This window comes from Octopus sinensis, linkage group LG23 (assembly GCF_006345805.1).
Source record: "Octopus sinensis linkage group LG23, ASM634580v1, whole genome shotgun sequence".
In the NCBI taxonomy this organism is placed as follows: domain Eukaryota; kingdom Metazoa; phylum Mollusca; class Cephalopoda; order Octopoda; family Octopodidae; genus Octopus; species Octopus sinensis.
The window spans coordinates 30,321,343-30,337,639 of NC_043019.1; the positions used below are offsets into that span (position 1 = coordinate 30,321,343).

Genomic DNA, 16,297 nt, shown 5'->3' on the forward strand with positions numbered 1-16,297 from the left:
CCCTCATTCATGGTCTTTGCAGCAATGATAAAGAATTATCATCATCATGATTTGTCAGAATCATCAAAACAGTTAAGGACTAACTGTGGCTCATGGGCCTTTCTAATGAAAAATTACCTTGCAGTTTTTTAGTAGCACCAGATGATGAGTCATGTCTCATGCAGTCCTCTTCTTGAAAAAGTTGCCCATGCTTGCATTAGAGCAGTATTTCTCAACCATTTTTTACCTATGGGTCCCTTTGATTCTTATATTATTCAAATGGACCCTTCCTAGCCAATGTTAAAAAGTGATCCTATTGTAGTTTTATAATTAGATATTATCAGTAATTGTCTAAAAACAATTATTAAAATATTTTGTGTATGGTAGAAGTATAACCAATTTATTACCTCAGCTTTTGCTAAGGTAGAAGTATTGTTTTTAGTCATGTTAGTTTGTTTGTTTGTCCATGGACAAAATATCTCAAGAACCATTGGATGGATTCGGATGAAACTTCCAGAGATGTTTGGCCTTGTGACTGGCACAAACTGATTAGATTTTGGGATCGATTGGGTTGACTTTTAGTATTCTTGTTTGTGAGAGCAGTTGAGTTTATTTCAGATATTTTCATTTTAAAAATCATCTCTGGCTAATTGTTGAGAGGACGTTGGTGTCGCACAAGGAATGTATTAGCTTGATGCATGGTGAAAAGTGTGTTTGATGTTCCAAGCATAACTCTTCATTGGAAAGGAGAAAGGGAAAAGTTTCTCTTTTCACCAAGCATCAACCTAATACACTCCTTGTGCACATCCTCATGTTGTCAATTCAATTTGTTTGTTTATTTGAATTGACTATATACATATATATATGCAGCACAAAGTTTTGTCAGTGAACAGGTCGCGGTCTCAAAGCAACGAAAATATTTTGACAAATTAAATTTAAACGTTGAAGTGAATCTAACGGTTTTTGTGTGTTTCCTAAATGGCTACAAACACCTTCCATGCTGCAATTGTTTTCGTTCCAGCATACGATCTCAGATCAAGTCACTCACTATGCAAGTACATCTCCGTAATATATATATATATGCACACACACACTAACACACATGCACAAGATGGGCTCTTTTCAACTTCTGTCAACCAAATCCACTCACAAGGCTCATAAAATTACAAGATACACCAATGAAAAATGGAAGAAAAAAAATCTATTAAAAAATCTTAATTTTACTGATGCCACACTGCATTTACCACAAGCAGGAACTTATACTAAAAGTTTGTAGCTGAAAAAAAAGAAATTTAACTAAATAGTAAATAAGTTTGAAGATGAAATGAGGGGCATTTGCAAAATAGCAAAAACTGAAGAATGTAGAAGTAACCTTTTTTTTTTTTTCTAAACTGGTCAAACTTGTTTAGAATAAACTTCCAGATGGTAGTGCTCTGATTTAAGAAGAAAATCTGCAAAAATTTGATGTCGGTGCCGAGGTTTACATTTCTATTTATATTCAGGTTCACAGAAAATATCTTAAACAAAATACACAGATAAATTGTAGAGAAAAGATAAAAGAATCAGTAATGGTTGCTTGTCACGACTATCACCTCTCACTTGTCGTGATATATATATATATATATATATATATATATATACACACATATATATTCTGGCATTAAAAGTACAAACAAGCCAGCCAGAGTGTCTCTCTTTGGTCCACGATATTAGCAGCTAAATCTTCCTCAAATCATACAATGCCATCCTTAACCCTATTGCATTTAAACTGACCATATCCAGCCCAAATATTCTACTTGTTTTATGTTCAAACCGATCAGATTTGGCCTATCACACCTATCCTACAATGCCATTCTAAAAATAAGCAATGACATCATTGAAATCCTGGAGCCATGAGATAATGCTTGATTAATTCAAAACAATGGGAATAAATAAGGATTACATTTGACAGGGTGATCTGGATGCTGAAGGAAATGTTGGATGAAATGATGTAGTCACTGATATTCTTTTTTTCAGTCATTTGACTGTGGCCATGCTGGAGCACGGCCTTTTTCTTTTCTTTTCAAGCGGATAGCCGCGCTCTTCATCGACGGACAAGCCGAATGATCCCCATCCAGGATATAGGCATAAAGTGACAGGATGGTCACAATTGGAGGTCCTCTGATATTATGCTTGCTCAATTAGGGCTAACTTACAGCTAAATAATACCAACAAAGGACAGAGAGCCTATATGGCAGTTAAACATGGAAGAAAAGCAACAAAAACTTTCTCAAATCACACACTACCATTTCAAATGGTTTCAAATTTTAGCAATTTTAAGGAAGCAATTAGCTGATTGATAACATCAATCCTGATGTTCAGCTGGTAAATATTTTATCAACTTCTGAAAGTCAACTGTGGTGGAATCTGAACTCAGAATGTGAAGACAACAACGCAAAGCGACAGAAAAAAAAAAAAAAAATTGCCACTAAGCATTTTGCCCAACATACTAACAGTACTACTAGCTTGCCACCTTGCTACTATTTAACCCTTTAGTGTTTGCATTATTCTGCCAAAATTAATCCTTTTTTATCCAAATTGTTTTGAACTAATCATGCATTATCTTGTAGCTATGAGATTTTAATGAGGTAGCTGTTAATTTTTAAAACGATATTGTAGAGTTGGTGTGAGAGGCCAGATCTGGCCAGTTTGACCATAGAACAGGCAGAATACTTTTGAACGGATATGGCCAGTTTAAATGCTAAAGGGTTAAATAAACGGAAGGACACATAAGCAATGCATTGTGGGCATATCACACTGGTTGGGAAAATAAAATGAAATGGTTACAGCTGGAATTGCCTTTGATCATGACATTGCTTGATCAGGGCTAACTTGGGGGACCAAAAAGAAAATATAGCAACAAAGTGAAGAACACATCTGACAACAGTTTTCAAAAAACAAAACTACAGGGTGGCTCCTGCTGGGCCACCTTTGATGTGAGGTCTGCCTGTTAGATCAGAACTCAACTCAGATCAAAACAGTAGCATGAGAAAACCAATAAGGAAATATGTGGATGAAAACCTCTCTGGGGATATATATATACATATACAGGGTGGCCCAAAAATCATAGAGGGGTCTAAAAGTTTAATAAATTTGTTTTAATTACACTTTTTGTATTTGTAATTCACAAAACATGACTCTTCCCTACTAATGTATGTATGTACATACATATATAAATTTTAAAAATATATAATTAAGATTCAGTTGAAGTAAGTACTTAAATCGAGGCACTTTGCTAGTTCGGTATAATCTGCACACCCTAACAATATTATTTGAATATTGAATATCAAGACTGAGTGTAGGGGTATTTGTACCCAATATTCCTGTCGTGTGTGTAGACAACGCAACCCAGCTAAGTGAAGATATCCGCTCTTGGTAATTCAGACGCACTTTTTATAAAGGTACTTTCTATAGTATTTCCGAAGTGCAGATTCCAAGTTAGGTGAACTAAATATAAATAAGTAACATAGATGTACAGTTGTCAATTCATTACAGCCGTAATGAACTGACATCTGTACATCTATGTTACTTATTTATATTCTATATGTATGTATATATATATATATATATATATAACGGGAAGCTTTATGAAAATAGACAAAAGACGAAGGCAGGTTTACGGAAATAAACAAAAGACGAAGGCAGGTGGAATACAAACAAACAATTGTATTAGTATGGCGCTCAGGAAATATAAATAAAACAAGTCTTTAACGTTTCGAGCCTACGCTCTTCAACAGAAAGATACACAGAGAAGAAACACAGAAAGAAGGAGAGAAAAAAAATGCGTGCAGAGGCTAGCGAATCAACATGGCGATCTGATTTCGGCCAGAAGTCAAAGATCAAACGTGAGACGCTAGAGCGAAATTAGGGATACATATATATACTATATGTGGTGCTAAGTTATCAGAAACAGCATAAATGAATTATTAACACTTTTGTGACTTTTGGGCCGCCCTGTACAATCAAACACACATATCATTTGTTATCATCATTTAATGTCTGTTTTCCATACTGGCATGGGCTGGACGGTTTGACGGGACTGGACCAGGCTCTGTTGTCCGTCTTGGCATGGTTTCTATGGCTGGATACCCTTCCTAATGCTCTCTCTCTCTCTACCTCTCTATATCTATATATATATAAATAATACATGTGTGCACACACAAAATAAATACAAAACACAGGCACACACATACACAGAGTTTTGACAATGGTAATCAACTGTTATTACCTGACCGACATCTAGCATTATAAAATTTGAGCATCCATGCAAGCTAGAACACTCTTTAATTAACACTAAACAACCAGTGTCGCAACAAAGCTTGGAATTTTTGTTTAGATTGCTAGGAAGGCCATCAAAATAGTGGGGTACTAAAAACAAGGAATAGAGGGTAGGGGAAGGGCAAGGCAGAGATGATGGGGCATGTTACTAGTTGGCTCTATCAGTTTAAATATATAAATGAACCAAAATCAGGGCGAACTATTGATTTTTTTTCTTTTCTATTTTGCCTTTTGTTGTTGTTGGTCATGGTGGTGGTAGTGGTGTTGTTGATGGTCTATGAAACGAAAATAATTGTTGTGTAGTGTAAGTTTACACGAAGATTGTTTAAATTAGCTATGTAGTTTACTAACTGAGCAAACACCATGTCAATACATATTGAGTTGTTTATCTGTCCATCAATCAGTCTGTGTAGCCATGTAACTATCAATCCATTTGTCTATCAATTGACCTGTGTATCAATCAATCTACTGGTATATCAATCAATCTATCTCTCTATCAATTGATGTACCTACCTATCTGCCTCTCAATCAGTCAAGCTATCAATCAACTAACCCCTCTGTCTATCAATCAATCAATCTGTCTGCCTATCAATCAATCAATCTGCCTATCAACCAGTCTGCCTATCAATCAATCAATCTGCCTATCAATCAACCAGTCTGCCTATCAATCAACCAATCTGTCTATCAATCAGCCAGTCTGCCTATAGTAAGAACCCAGTGTCAACTTTCAGAGACCTTCCATGTGTATAATCATCACATTATATAAACAAGGATATCAACTCAAAGAATAATATCTGTACAGAAGCCTCCTCCTCCAGTTCTTTGCATTTTTCTCTTTGGCAGTTCTTTGTTTACTTGGTTGGGTTGGTTTGGACAGTTGACATCACCCATAAAATACGACGACCATTAAAAGCATCAAAAGGTGAAACCTGAGGTCCGAGTTAATCAATATTACCAATGATTTTAAGGCAGCAAGTTGGCAGAATCGACTAATCCTCTCCCACCAATAATCCTTGTGCCTAAAGCAGAAAGGATTATCAGAACCATTAAGCATACTGGACAGGATGCTCGCCAGCATTTTGTTCATCTTTACACTGTAAGTTCAAATTCCACCAAGGTTGACTTCGCTTTTCATCCTTTCAGGGGTCAAGGAAATAAGTACCAGTTGCACACTGGGCTGATGTAACTGACTAGCCCTGCCTCTCCTAAAAAAATCCCAGGTATTTTGCTTATAACAGAAAGGGTTATTATAATTACTGATGACAGTAAGTTCTAGAATAGTACAGCACCAGGAATAAAGAACAAACTTCATTGAAGTATTTAATTATAGCACTTTATGTATTGTTTATTGTTTTGTCCATTGGAGATTGAGGTCTTCAGATCTGCTTAGTGCTACATTCCTGCTACTAACATCTGTTATCCATCCTACCCCCACTGTCTCCCTGCTTGCAACTCAAGGCCCTCCTTAAACTAGTTATTTGCTCAGGCCTCTTTCATATGAAAGGGGTAAGAGTTGTCAGATTTTATGAGAAGTGTCAACTGTGCCAACCAACCCAAATAAATAATGGGCTATCAGGGGGGAAAAGAAAAAAAAAAGAAGAGAAAAAATGAGAAAGGGAAGAGGTTTCTGTAGAAATATTATTCTTTCAGTTGATACCCTTGTTTAATGGACTAATTAAAGCAGAATGAACTGATTGTCAGATGTTGAAATAGGAAAGAGAATTTAATGTGAGTGACCCTTCACTTCCTTCTGACTGAAGAAATATGGAGTAAGGAGTGGCAGTAGCATGCAGAGAGTGGGAAATGGGAATATTTTGGAGATATTCATCAATGAATTTTGGGCAAAATAATTTTGCTATGGCAACTAAATTAACAACAGAGTATGGAATAAGGTAAAGAAGACTTATTTACATTAATATAGTAAATATAGAAGACAGTGTAGCTGAATTACACACACATACTACTAGTAAATAGAACTTCTTTGGTTTTGACAATTAATATTCCAACTGTTTGATCAAATGATCTATTCCAGACACAGGCAACCTTTGGTAAGAAGCAGGCCACATGAGACATGGTTCATCAACAGGCGGGTCGCACCACTAAAAAAATTCAAGGCAACTTTTCATTGGTGCGTCTTTCAAAAAGTCCCATGGGGCAGTTTGACAATTACTGGTCTACTCTCTAACATGTAGTGTAAATAAGCTGAGTATTCCAATAATATGCAGATCCTCAATAACAACTGGTGGATCTTGTTAAATTTCTTCCAACCACTGAAAATCACACAACTTTAAAGTTCTTGAAACCTCTCTAACTGCATTAAAAACTTTTTAAAATAATAATCTGAGAAAATTTGAAAACTTCAAATGGTTGGAAGAAATTTAACAAGGTCCCAGCTGGCAGACTGTTATTAAGGATGCAGAACTTACTGTCTACCCAATATCACTTACACAGCTTGGAGTAACATGAGGCTACATGGTAAAAAAAAAGACTTGTCCAAGATGCTATGTGGTGGGATCAAAACTCAGGATTTTGTGACTGCCAAGAGAAATTCTAAACCAAGTTGGTAGAATATCAGTTTATTACAGGAATCTTGATCTTATATGACTTGAGGGTCCAGGAGTTAGAGATTCTCTGCAAGTGTACTTCAATTTGATGGTGCTGTCCCAATCCACAGCCTTGAACTAGCAAAATGTTAAGAGTAATGATTCCATGTCTGTATATATATGCCTGCGTTTACTCATAATTGCACATGTTTATACATGCATATCATATCATATATATATATATATATATATATATATAATATACACATACATGAGATCATCATCATCAGTTAATGTCCGTTGTCCATGGGTTGGATGGTTTGACTATGCTGGTAAGTTGGAAGGCTATATATATAAATATATATATATATACACACACACGATGATATATAGTTTACACATAAACACATACATATTTATATATGCATGTGCTTATGTATAAACATACATATATATATATATATATATATATTGTAAATAAATAATACTCAACATGTAGAGAACTGTGTATAGATATGCATGTTCTTTCATGGGTTAGCGTGTGTGTGTTCTATACTAATACAGTCAAGTTCCTTTTCACCAGGCTGAGAGAGCCCCTATATGGTCGCTCAAACTGCTAGAAACAGCAGTCAAACATCCCTAAACTTACGACAGGACATTAATGTAATTAGTTGTACAGGCCTGCGAAAAGGAAGACCAGCAATGCGTCCAAATCATAGATTTACTTGATCATGGTTAACAAAGGGGGTAAATAATAACAATTCCCTTTTAGAAAGGAAAAAATAAAAACAACAACAAACAAGCAAATAGAAGACAAAAATGGTCACCTTTTGTTGTCAACATTGTCCAAATGGTCAGAGTTGGTATGCATACCATGTTTACATGACATATCCATCACTGCGTGCAGAAGTTTTATACACATAACACAATGTTGTGTGTGTGTGTGTGTATGTGTGTTAGTGTACAAATATATAAATATATATATGGAACTGTTGTGAGGTGTGTGGGCCTATAGGGGGACAAGAGATGCTTCCTTGGGGTGGGGTGGGTGAAATAGTGGCAAATATCAGGGAGTCATGTTTCACCTCCAATAGATGTGGTCCCACCGCATTTTTAAGATCCTGGTTAAAATATCTCCAGCCTCAAAACAGAAGCAATTGGTGTGTTTGCCTTGATTTTTTCTTCTTTTTTTTTTTTTGTCTTTTAATATAAGGAGGAGGTGGGATATCCAGAGAGCTAAACTCCTGGCTGCTAGCTAGCTAGCCTGCTGTTGTACTGACACTGATGTGAGTGTGAGCGCGGCGCGAGAGTGTACTCTCTCTCTCTCTCTGTCTCTCTCGTTCACACACACATACACACGCTTGAGTGTATGCATGTGTGTGCACAGGCACGCGTGTAAATTCACACACACAGACCCAGCTAACCTGCTGTTGTACAGACTGTATATATACTTACACATACACACATGAGCTACCTCCTTTTTCCTCCTCTAGCGCGCACACAGATCCTGACACACAACTGGCTCCTCTCCCCACTCTCGCTCTCCCTCTCTTTCTCACACACACACATCAATCTTCCCCCACTCTCTCAGCTCTCTCTACCCCTCTCACAAAGCAAACTCCTCCCTCTCTTTCACATATAGTAATCCCCCCCACCTCTCTCTCTCTCTCTGAAACACACACCAATAACCACCAACCAAGCCTATATCATTATTAGAAAACTTCTATAGTAATTAAAAGAAACAACACAAACTCCACACCAGTCACATTAGTATGTGTTGTATTTACAATAAAATTTTCAACATTTCCCACTAATTGGCACGTGGCTCATTAGCTAACTGTGCTGAGTTCAATACAACCCATGGAAAGGAATTCGAGAAAGTAACTATGACAAGGACCGTAAAATGCTATTCAGGAGAATAAATCTCGTTCGGCTGCCACAGAAAAAAAAAAAAAAATCAAATACAGATTCTGAGACATTTTTTTGTTTTTAAAATTCACTTCAGTCATTTGACTGTGGCCATGCTGGGGCACTGCCTTGAAAGATTTTAGTCAAGCAAATTGACCCCAGGATGGTTTTTGTTCATTTTTTTTAAAGCCTGGTACTCATTCTATCAGTCTCCTTTTGCCAAACTGCTAGGCTATGGTGATATAAACACACCAACACTGGTTGTCAAGTGGTGAAAGTGGAAAAAACACAGACATAAAGACACAAATGCATTTTGTGGCTGTGTGGTAAGTAGCTTGCTAACCAACCACATGGTTCCGGGTTCAGTCTCACTGCGTGGCATCTTGGGCAAGTGTCTTCTGCTATAGCCCCGGGCCGACCAATGCCTTGTGAGTGGATTTGGTAGACGGAAACTGAAAGAAGCCTGTCGTATATATGTATATATATATGTGTGTCAGTGTTTGTCCCCCTAGCATTGCTTGACAACCTATGCTGGTGTGTTTACGTCCCCGTCACTTAGCGGCTCGGCAAAAGAGACCGATAGAATAAGTACTGGGCTTACTACAAAGAATAAGTCCCGGGATTGAGTTACTCGATTAAAGGCGGTGCTCCAGCATGGCCGCAGTCAAATGACTGAAACAAGTAAAAGAGTATACACAAAGAGCTTCTTTCAGTGTCCGTCTACCAAATCTACTCACAAGGTTTTGGTCAGCCTGAGACTATAGTAAAAGGCACTCACCCAAAGTGCCATGCAGCGGGACCGAACCCAGAACCATGTAGTTGGAAAGCAAGCTTCTTACCACACAGCCATGCCTGCGCTTGATTGTCATGATGATGAGGGAGAGAGGGGAGACGCAGGCACATGCACACACACACAGAAGATCTTTCAACTTATCAGTCTGTGGTTATACTGGAGCACCAGCTTCAAAGAGTTAATCAAACACATTGCCCTCACTACCTTTTTCTATTTTTTAAAGTCACTTTTGCCAAACTGCTAAGTTACAGGGACGTAAACAAACCAACAGTAGTTGTCAAGCAGTGCTGGGACACATATAGACAGCAGGCTTCTTTCAATTTCCATCTAGCAAGTCCACTCACAAGACTCTGATCAGCCTGGGTCTATAATAGAAGAGACCAAGACACAACTCAGATGGGTTCAGTCCCACTATCAAGGCACTACCAAGTGTCTTAGAGGCAGGATTGAACCCAAGACAACAAGGTAGGGAAGCAAACTTCTTAACCACACAGCCATGCTTGCACTGGGATAACTACTTAACGTTGAGCGAATATTGAGGTAAACAGTATATATGGTGGATGGGTGGGTGGGTGGAAACTGGGGTAAACTAGTTTGTGACCCTGTAAATAATGTAGCAAACAAGTGGGGTTTTTGTCTGCTCACTGATAGTTGACAAAATAATTCTGTGATACAAAGGTCAGAATAGGAATCAATTAGAATAATGAAATAAGTACGTCTTTTCATTACCAGCTCATTACTTTTACATCAGTGGCTAATAAATTAATTACAATTTCTTTATATTATCCAGAAATGGTTTATGTCTTTTTTTTTCCTTTTTTTGGTCTTTTCTGTTATTATTTACGGTTTTAGATGTATAGAAATGATTAGTGGTGTCACAATAACACAAAACTGCTCAATGATAGAACAGAAAGCTCTTTGAAGTTGTTCATATAAGAAAAATGTATGCTTTGTCTACAGGAATGGCTGTGTGGTAAGAAGCTTGCTTCCCAACCACATAGTTTCAGGTTCAGTCCCACTGCATGGTACCTTGGGCAAGTGTCTTCTACAACAGCCTCAAGCCGACCAAAGACTTGTGGGTGGATTTGGTAAACAAAAACTGAAAAGAAGCCTGTCACACATATATATGACATGTGTGTGTGTGTGTGTGTACAGGGGGGCGAGTATGTATTTGTGTGTCTGTGTTTATCCCCCTCCCCCACTGTCGCTTAACAACAGATGTTGGTGTGTTTACGTACCTGTAACTTAATGGGTTCAGCAAAAGAGACCGATAGAATAAGTACTAGGCTTACAAAGAATAAGTCCTGAGGTCAATTTGTTTGACTAAAAGGCGATGCTCCAGCATGGCTGCAGTCAAATGACTGAAACAAATAAAAGAGTAAAAGAGAGTTGGCCTAACGTGGAATAGCTGCCAAGGACTGCATTGATTGGTTGCTAATTTGGCATAGAATGGTTGGTCAGTACGGTACAGGATGTTTGGTTTGGATGGTTGGTGCGAATGGTATGGGATGTTTGGATAGTAGGAGATGCTTACTTAACCCTTTTGATACTAACCTGCATGAAACTGGCTCTGTTTTCAAAAGTTCTGAATTAAAATCTTCCACCAGACCTTAGTCATAATTTATGTTCCTAACACTAACTTAATTATAACTAAGCTATTTTACTAAATTTTTTGTTATATTTAATCCTTTCGATACCAAGCCAGCTGAAACCAGCTCTGGCACTGTAGTACAAATGTCTTGTTTTCATAAGCTCTGAATTAAAATCTTCCGCCAAACCTTAGTCACAATTTATGTTCCTAACACTAGCTAAATGATAACTAAGTTATTTTACTAAATTCTTTGTTATATTTAAAATTAATTGAAAGAAACACAGAGCATCTCAGCAGAAATATGGTAGCAAAAGGGTTAAAGATGAAGTAATATCAATGTTGTGTAGGTTTAAGAGGACACCAGTTGATAATGAAATTTCTTCACAGTCACTTGACTGCTAAAAATAGCAGCCAAATTTTTTGTAAACATTCTTGGCAATCATCAACTCTCTACCAGAGAACTATTTAAGTGTTAGAAAGAAGATACAGCTAATCTCTTTCATAATAAATATATATTTCTATGTCTTGAAATTCAGATATATTTTTTTATGATAATTCTAAACAATAACACTCGTTCTCTTTTTGTATCTAATTAAATATATTCTGTATTTAATGTCGAAACATCAGAAGGGTTTATCTCAAAAGCAAGGAAGCTCACAGCAGCAACCAGATTTCCCTTGACAAACCCACCACTGTCTTTAATAACTTGGTTGATCTAACAGCCCACGTTTTTGTAATACAAACAAGACAGTGACATTTCTTCAACAGATATCCTAACACAGAAGGCAGAATTGATTATCCTATATCTTTTATCATGTACTTGATTCAGTGCTTGCACTGTGACCATACTGGAATGCTGCCTTGATTAGTCGAACAAATTGACCCCCACTACTTATTCTATCATAGCCCTTTGCTGAACCAGCGACATAGATAAACCAACACTTGTTGTCAAACGAGGCTTCTTTCGATTTCCATCAAGCAAATTTATTAACACGGCTTTGGTTGGCCCAGAGTTATAGTAGATAACTTACTCAAGGTACTGTGCAATAGGACTGAACCCAAGACCATATAGTTAAGTAGCAAGCTTCTTAATCATACAGCTACATCCATGCTGGATTACCTTTATGTAAGAATTTCTATTTAAAACAAAATTTTGCTTGTTGCTGATTAAACTTTGCTACCAAGTAGCAAATGATACTCGAGTACTTTAATGCTTCTATAGTCTTCTTTCTTACACTGTACCTAGCTTCAAAATTGCTTCCAATTAAACAATATTTTATATATTTCATCATTTCAAAATAATTTTTATAAAAACACTGCTTATAATATTCAAAAAATTTAGAAATTAAATATTAAAAGATTAGGGAGAGTTTACGAAAAAAACAAACGACGAAGACAGGTGGTGTACAAAACAAACAGATGTATTAGTATAACGCTCAGGAATAGAAAAAGTCTTTTATGTTTCGAGCCTACGTTCTTCTACAGAAAGGGACACAGAAAAAGCAAGGAAGAAACAAGGAGAGAAAAAAATGTGTGTAGTGGCTAACGATCTATCATGGCGATCATATTATATTAATTAGTATGTAATTGAATATAATATGTACTGAAGTGTAATAAATTAAGTATTAGGTCTTGAGTTTGTCCTAACTGAACTAGATGTATCTTCGGATATATGGAATAAATATGCATGAATACATGCATGTGTATGTGTGTCCATGAGTGCACATGCATACACTTTACAATTGAGATTCATATTGGTTTCTTCTTTGGTAATCTTCTGCTTCCACAGACTTACTAGAACAATGTGAAGGAAGTTCTTCATGCTGTCTGTCTGTATTCAAGTATATGGCATATTGCAAAACTATCCAATGACTATTAGTGGTGGTGATAGTAAGGATGATGGTAGAGGAAGGGATCATGGTAAGGGGTAGCAAAACAAAACTGCATGTGTAAGTGTGTGTGTGTGTGTGTGTGTGTGTGTGTGTGTGTGAATGTAACAGTATGAAGCAGTTGTAAGGGGTGGAATGGGGGTAGACAGAGTCTGGCTTGTGGCTCTGCTGGAGTTATTTACTGCTAAGCTAAGGACTTCTGTGAATAGATAACAAAGGCACTGATAACAATGGTAAGGAAATAGGGTGATGAGTAGGGTGCAGGGAGGACATGCTCTGAACAATGAGCAATTAACAGAAGGGGGTGAAACAAAAAGGAAGATGAAGGAGCCAGAGAGATTTCCTGAAATATTAACCAAATGTTGAGTGAGATTTTTTTTCTTTTTTATAGGGTGAGGAGGGGTATATTGTCGATGGTTTCTATCCTGTTGTTGTGCTATTCATTTAGCCCTAGGCTACTTCTGATACAGCAGATTCATAATCAAGGCCATTCCATATTTTTCTTCAGATATATCATCTCCTTTATCTAAAGCAGTGGTTCTCAGCCAATTTTTGTCTATGGACCCCTTCGATTCCCATTTCCTATTTTACTTTACTGGACCTCCTTAACCATTCAATGTTTTGAAATATTCTTTTATATCATTAGGAAATGTATAAAAACATTAAAATAACAATTTTAATCTTTTGTGTATTTCTAGAAGTATTAGCAATTTATTGCACATAAATTTTAACAATAAAGTCTTGTATGGACCCCAGTCGAGAACCACTAATCGAATGCATCCTTCCATTTTAAAGCTAGTACAGTATGAGGGGAGAGATTTAATTGCTATTTCTAGCAACCACACAGAAGCTATGAAACACCCCCATCCCCACCCTCCCAAATTGTTGCTTTTTTTTTTTTGCTAGTTGGGTAATGTTGATATAAATCTGTGCTTGGAGCTGATGACCTCTGTGATCCAGAGACTTAGGCCTCTGCAGGATCTGACACAGCAGACCTATGATCGAAAATTGAACTCAATGGAATTTGGACAACACAAAAAGCCCGAAGAAATGAAGAAGAAATGCTGCTAGATATTTTGTCCTGTGTACTAACAATTAAGTCCTTCAACAATAAATTATGCTTTTTATCTACATCCGTTGCCAGTCTTCATTCACAACAAGCCAACCTCTAGACCAGTGGTTTTCAACTGGGGGTGGGGTCCATATAGGATTTGGTGGGGAGGGGGTTCCCAATAGTATTTTAAGAGTCTCTGAAAACATTTTGCTTTAAATGTATGCATTGGTATGTATTGCAAGAAACAGCTAGGTTTCTTTCTCTAACATTTTACAAAGTTGAACCTACACAATGTGTGAGAAACAAAATAGGAATTTCGGAAGAAGTTTCTATAACACTAATTTTTAAACATTGTATGGCTATGGAGGGTGGGGGTCCACCAGAGTAAAATAGCAAACAAAGGGGTCCATGAATGAAAAAAATGGTTGAGAACCCCTATGCTAGACTGAAGCCGCCCACTTTTACCGCTGATTATTACCATGCAGTCAAGACATTAGCCAACAAAGGAGTTTCTATGCTACTGCTCATCTAATTGCAAATAACAGCAAAACCTTCCCAAATCATACCTACTATCTTCTTATGAGAAAAAGATGGAGGGAAAAAATTAATAAAACAGCATAATGCTGTACCGGAAAGATTGCATCTGAGTAGATAGATGATGGGATGGTTAATGTCTGGAATATTTTTCAAAAATTTTTAGGATCAGGATGGGGCTGAATCACAACAAGACAAGCTGTGTACAGGTTAGAACTGTACATTATATACCAGATATACCATACATGGATTATGATATATATATAAACCTATTCTTTTATTTGTTTCAGTCATTTGACTGCAGCCATGCTGGAGCACTGCCTTAAATGAGTTTTAGTCAAACAAATCGACCCCAGGACTTATTTTCTAAAGCCTCGTACTTATTCTATTGGTCTCTTTGCTGAACCGCTAAGTTATAGGGAAGTAAACACACCAACATCAGTTGTCAAGTGATGATGTGGGGACAAATACAGACACAAAGACACACACAAATATATACACACACACATACATACATACATACACACATATATACGACAGACTTCTTTCAGTTTCCATCTATCAAATCCATTCACAAGGCTTTGATCAGCCTGAGGCTATAGTAGAAGATACTTGCCCAAGGTGCCACACAGTGGGACTGAACCTGGAACCATATGGTTAAGAAGCTAGCTTCTTACCACACAACCATGCCTGGCCTACGTAGCAGAAAAACAAATAGACTGAAATAATAATGAACAGCCTTTGAATCTTATAGGGTTCTCATCAGAAATAGCAGCTAAATCTCTCACAAGCCACACCATAACACCTTGAAAGCAGTCAAAGAATATAGTCCTAAATACACAACATCTAACAAAAACAGAAAAAGAAAAAGGAAAAGCAAGAAATGGTAGAGGTGGCATATTTAGAACATCTTTAACCTTTTGATGTTTAAACCGGCCATATTCAACCCAAATATTTGTTCTGTTTTAAGCTCAAACTGGTCACAACCACATCTCACATCTAGCCTCAAATATCATTCTAAAGATAAACAATCACATTATTTACATTTGATGGATATTTGTCCTCATCTTGTTTGTTGTTAACACAACGTTTTGGCTAATATACCCTCCAGCCTTCATCAGGTGCCTTGGGGGAAATTAACAACAAACAAGATGAGGACAAATATCTGTCAAATGTAAATAATGTACATAATTCCCCATCTCTTAAATATAGAACTGTATAAACAATCACGTCATCAAAATCTCAGAATTATGAGATAATGCATGATTAATTCAAAAGAATATGAATAAATAAGCATTATCTGTGACGAAATAATCCGAATGCTAAAGGGTTGATCATAGATTTGCACGATCAAGGCTGACCTCTGAGAATGAGAAACAGAGGAATTCTCAACCTTCAATAACATTAATTATGGCATTAACACAATACAATTTACTAATTTTTTTTCATTCTGTTTCATTATTCCTGTAATTATTTACGGAAATTCCCTTTGAGAACATTAAGAATTCTCCAATGGTTGTTGCTATGTATAAAAACAAAATGGCCTTCCTTCAAAAACCGTTTCTGAAACCTCATAATCAGAAGGCAGTTCTTTCTATATATCCCTTCTTACCTTTATAGTCTTTATATCTCCATCCTTCCCTCTTTCCAATGGTCCTTTATCTCTCATATTCCTTCTCTGCTGCTTAC

At 36.9% G+C, this 16,297-nt stretch overlaps 1 protein-coding gene across 5 annotated transcripts in view; it reads right to left on the bottom strand.

Moving 5' to 3' along the window:
* LOC115223573 (cytohesin-1) overlaps window positions 1–16,297 on the bottom strand; it is a 202,980-nt gene that overhangs the window by 67,374 nt on the left and 119,309 nt on the right. Inside the window, exon 1 of one of the 5 annotated variants that reach the window (XM_029794211.2) lies at window positions 7,667–8,118. The exons of the other annotated variants lie outside the window; for them this stretch is intronic. Within the exon in view, the coding sequence (XP_029650071.1) occupies window positions 7,667–7,761 (95 nt within the window). The 5' untranslated portion in view covers window positions 7,762–8,118. Of the gene's footprint in view, window positions 1–7,666; window positions 8,119–16,297 lie in introns of those variants that run through there. 5 annotated transcript variants of the gene reach the window in all.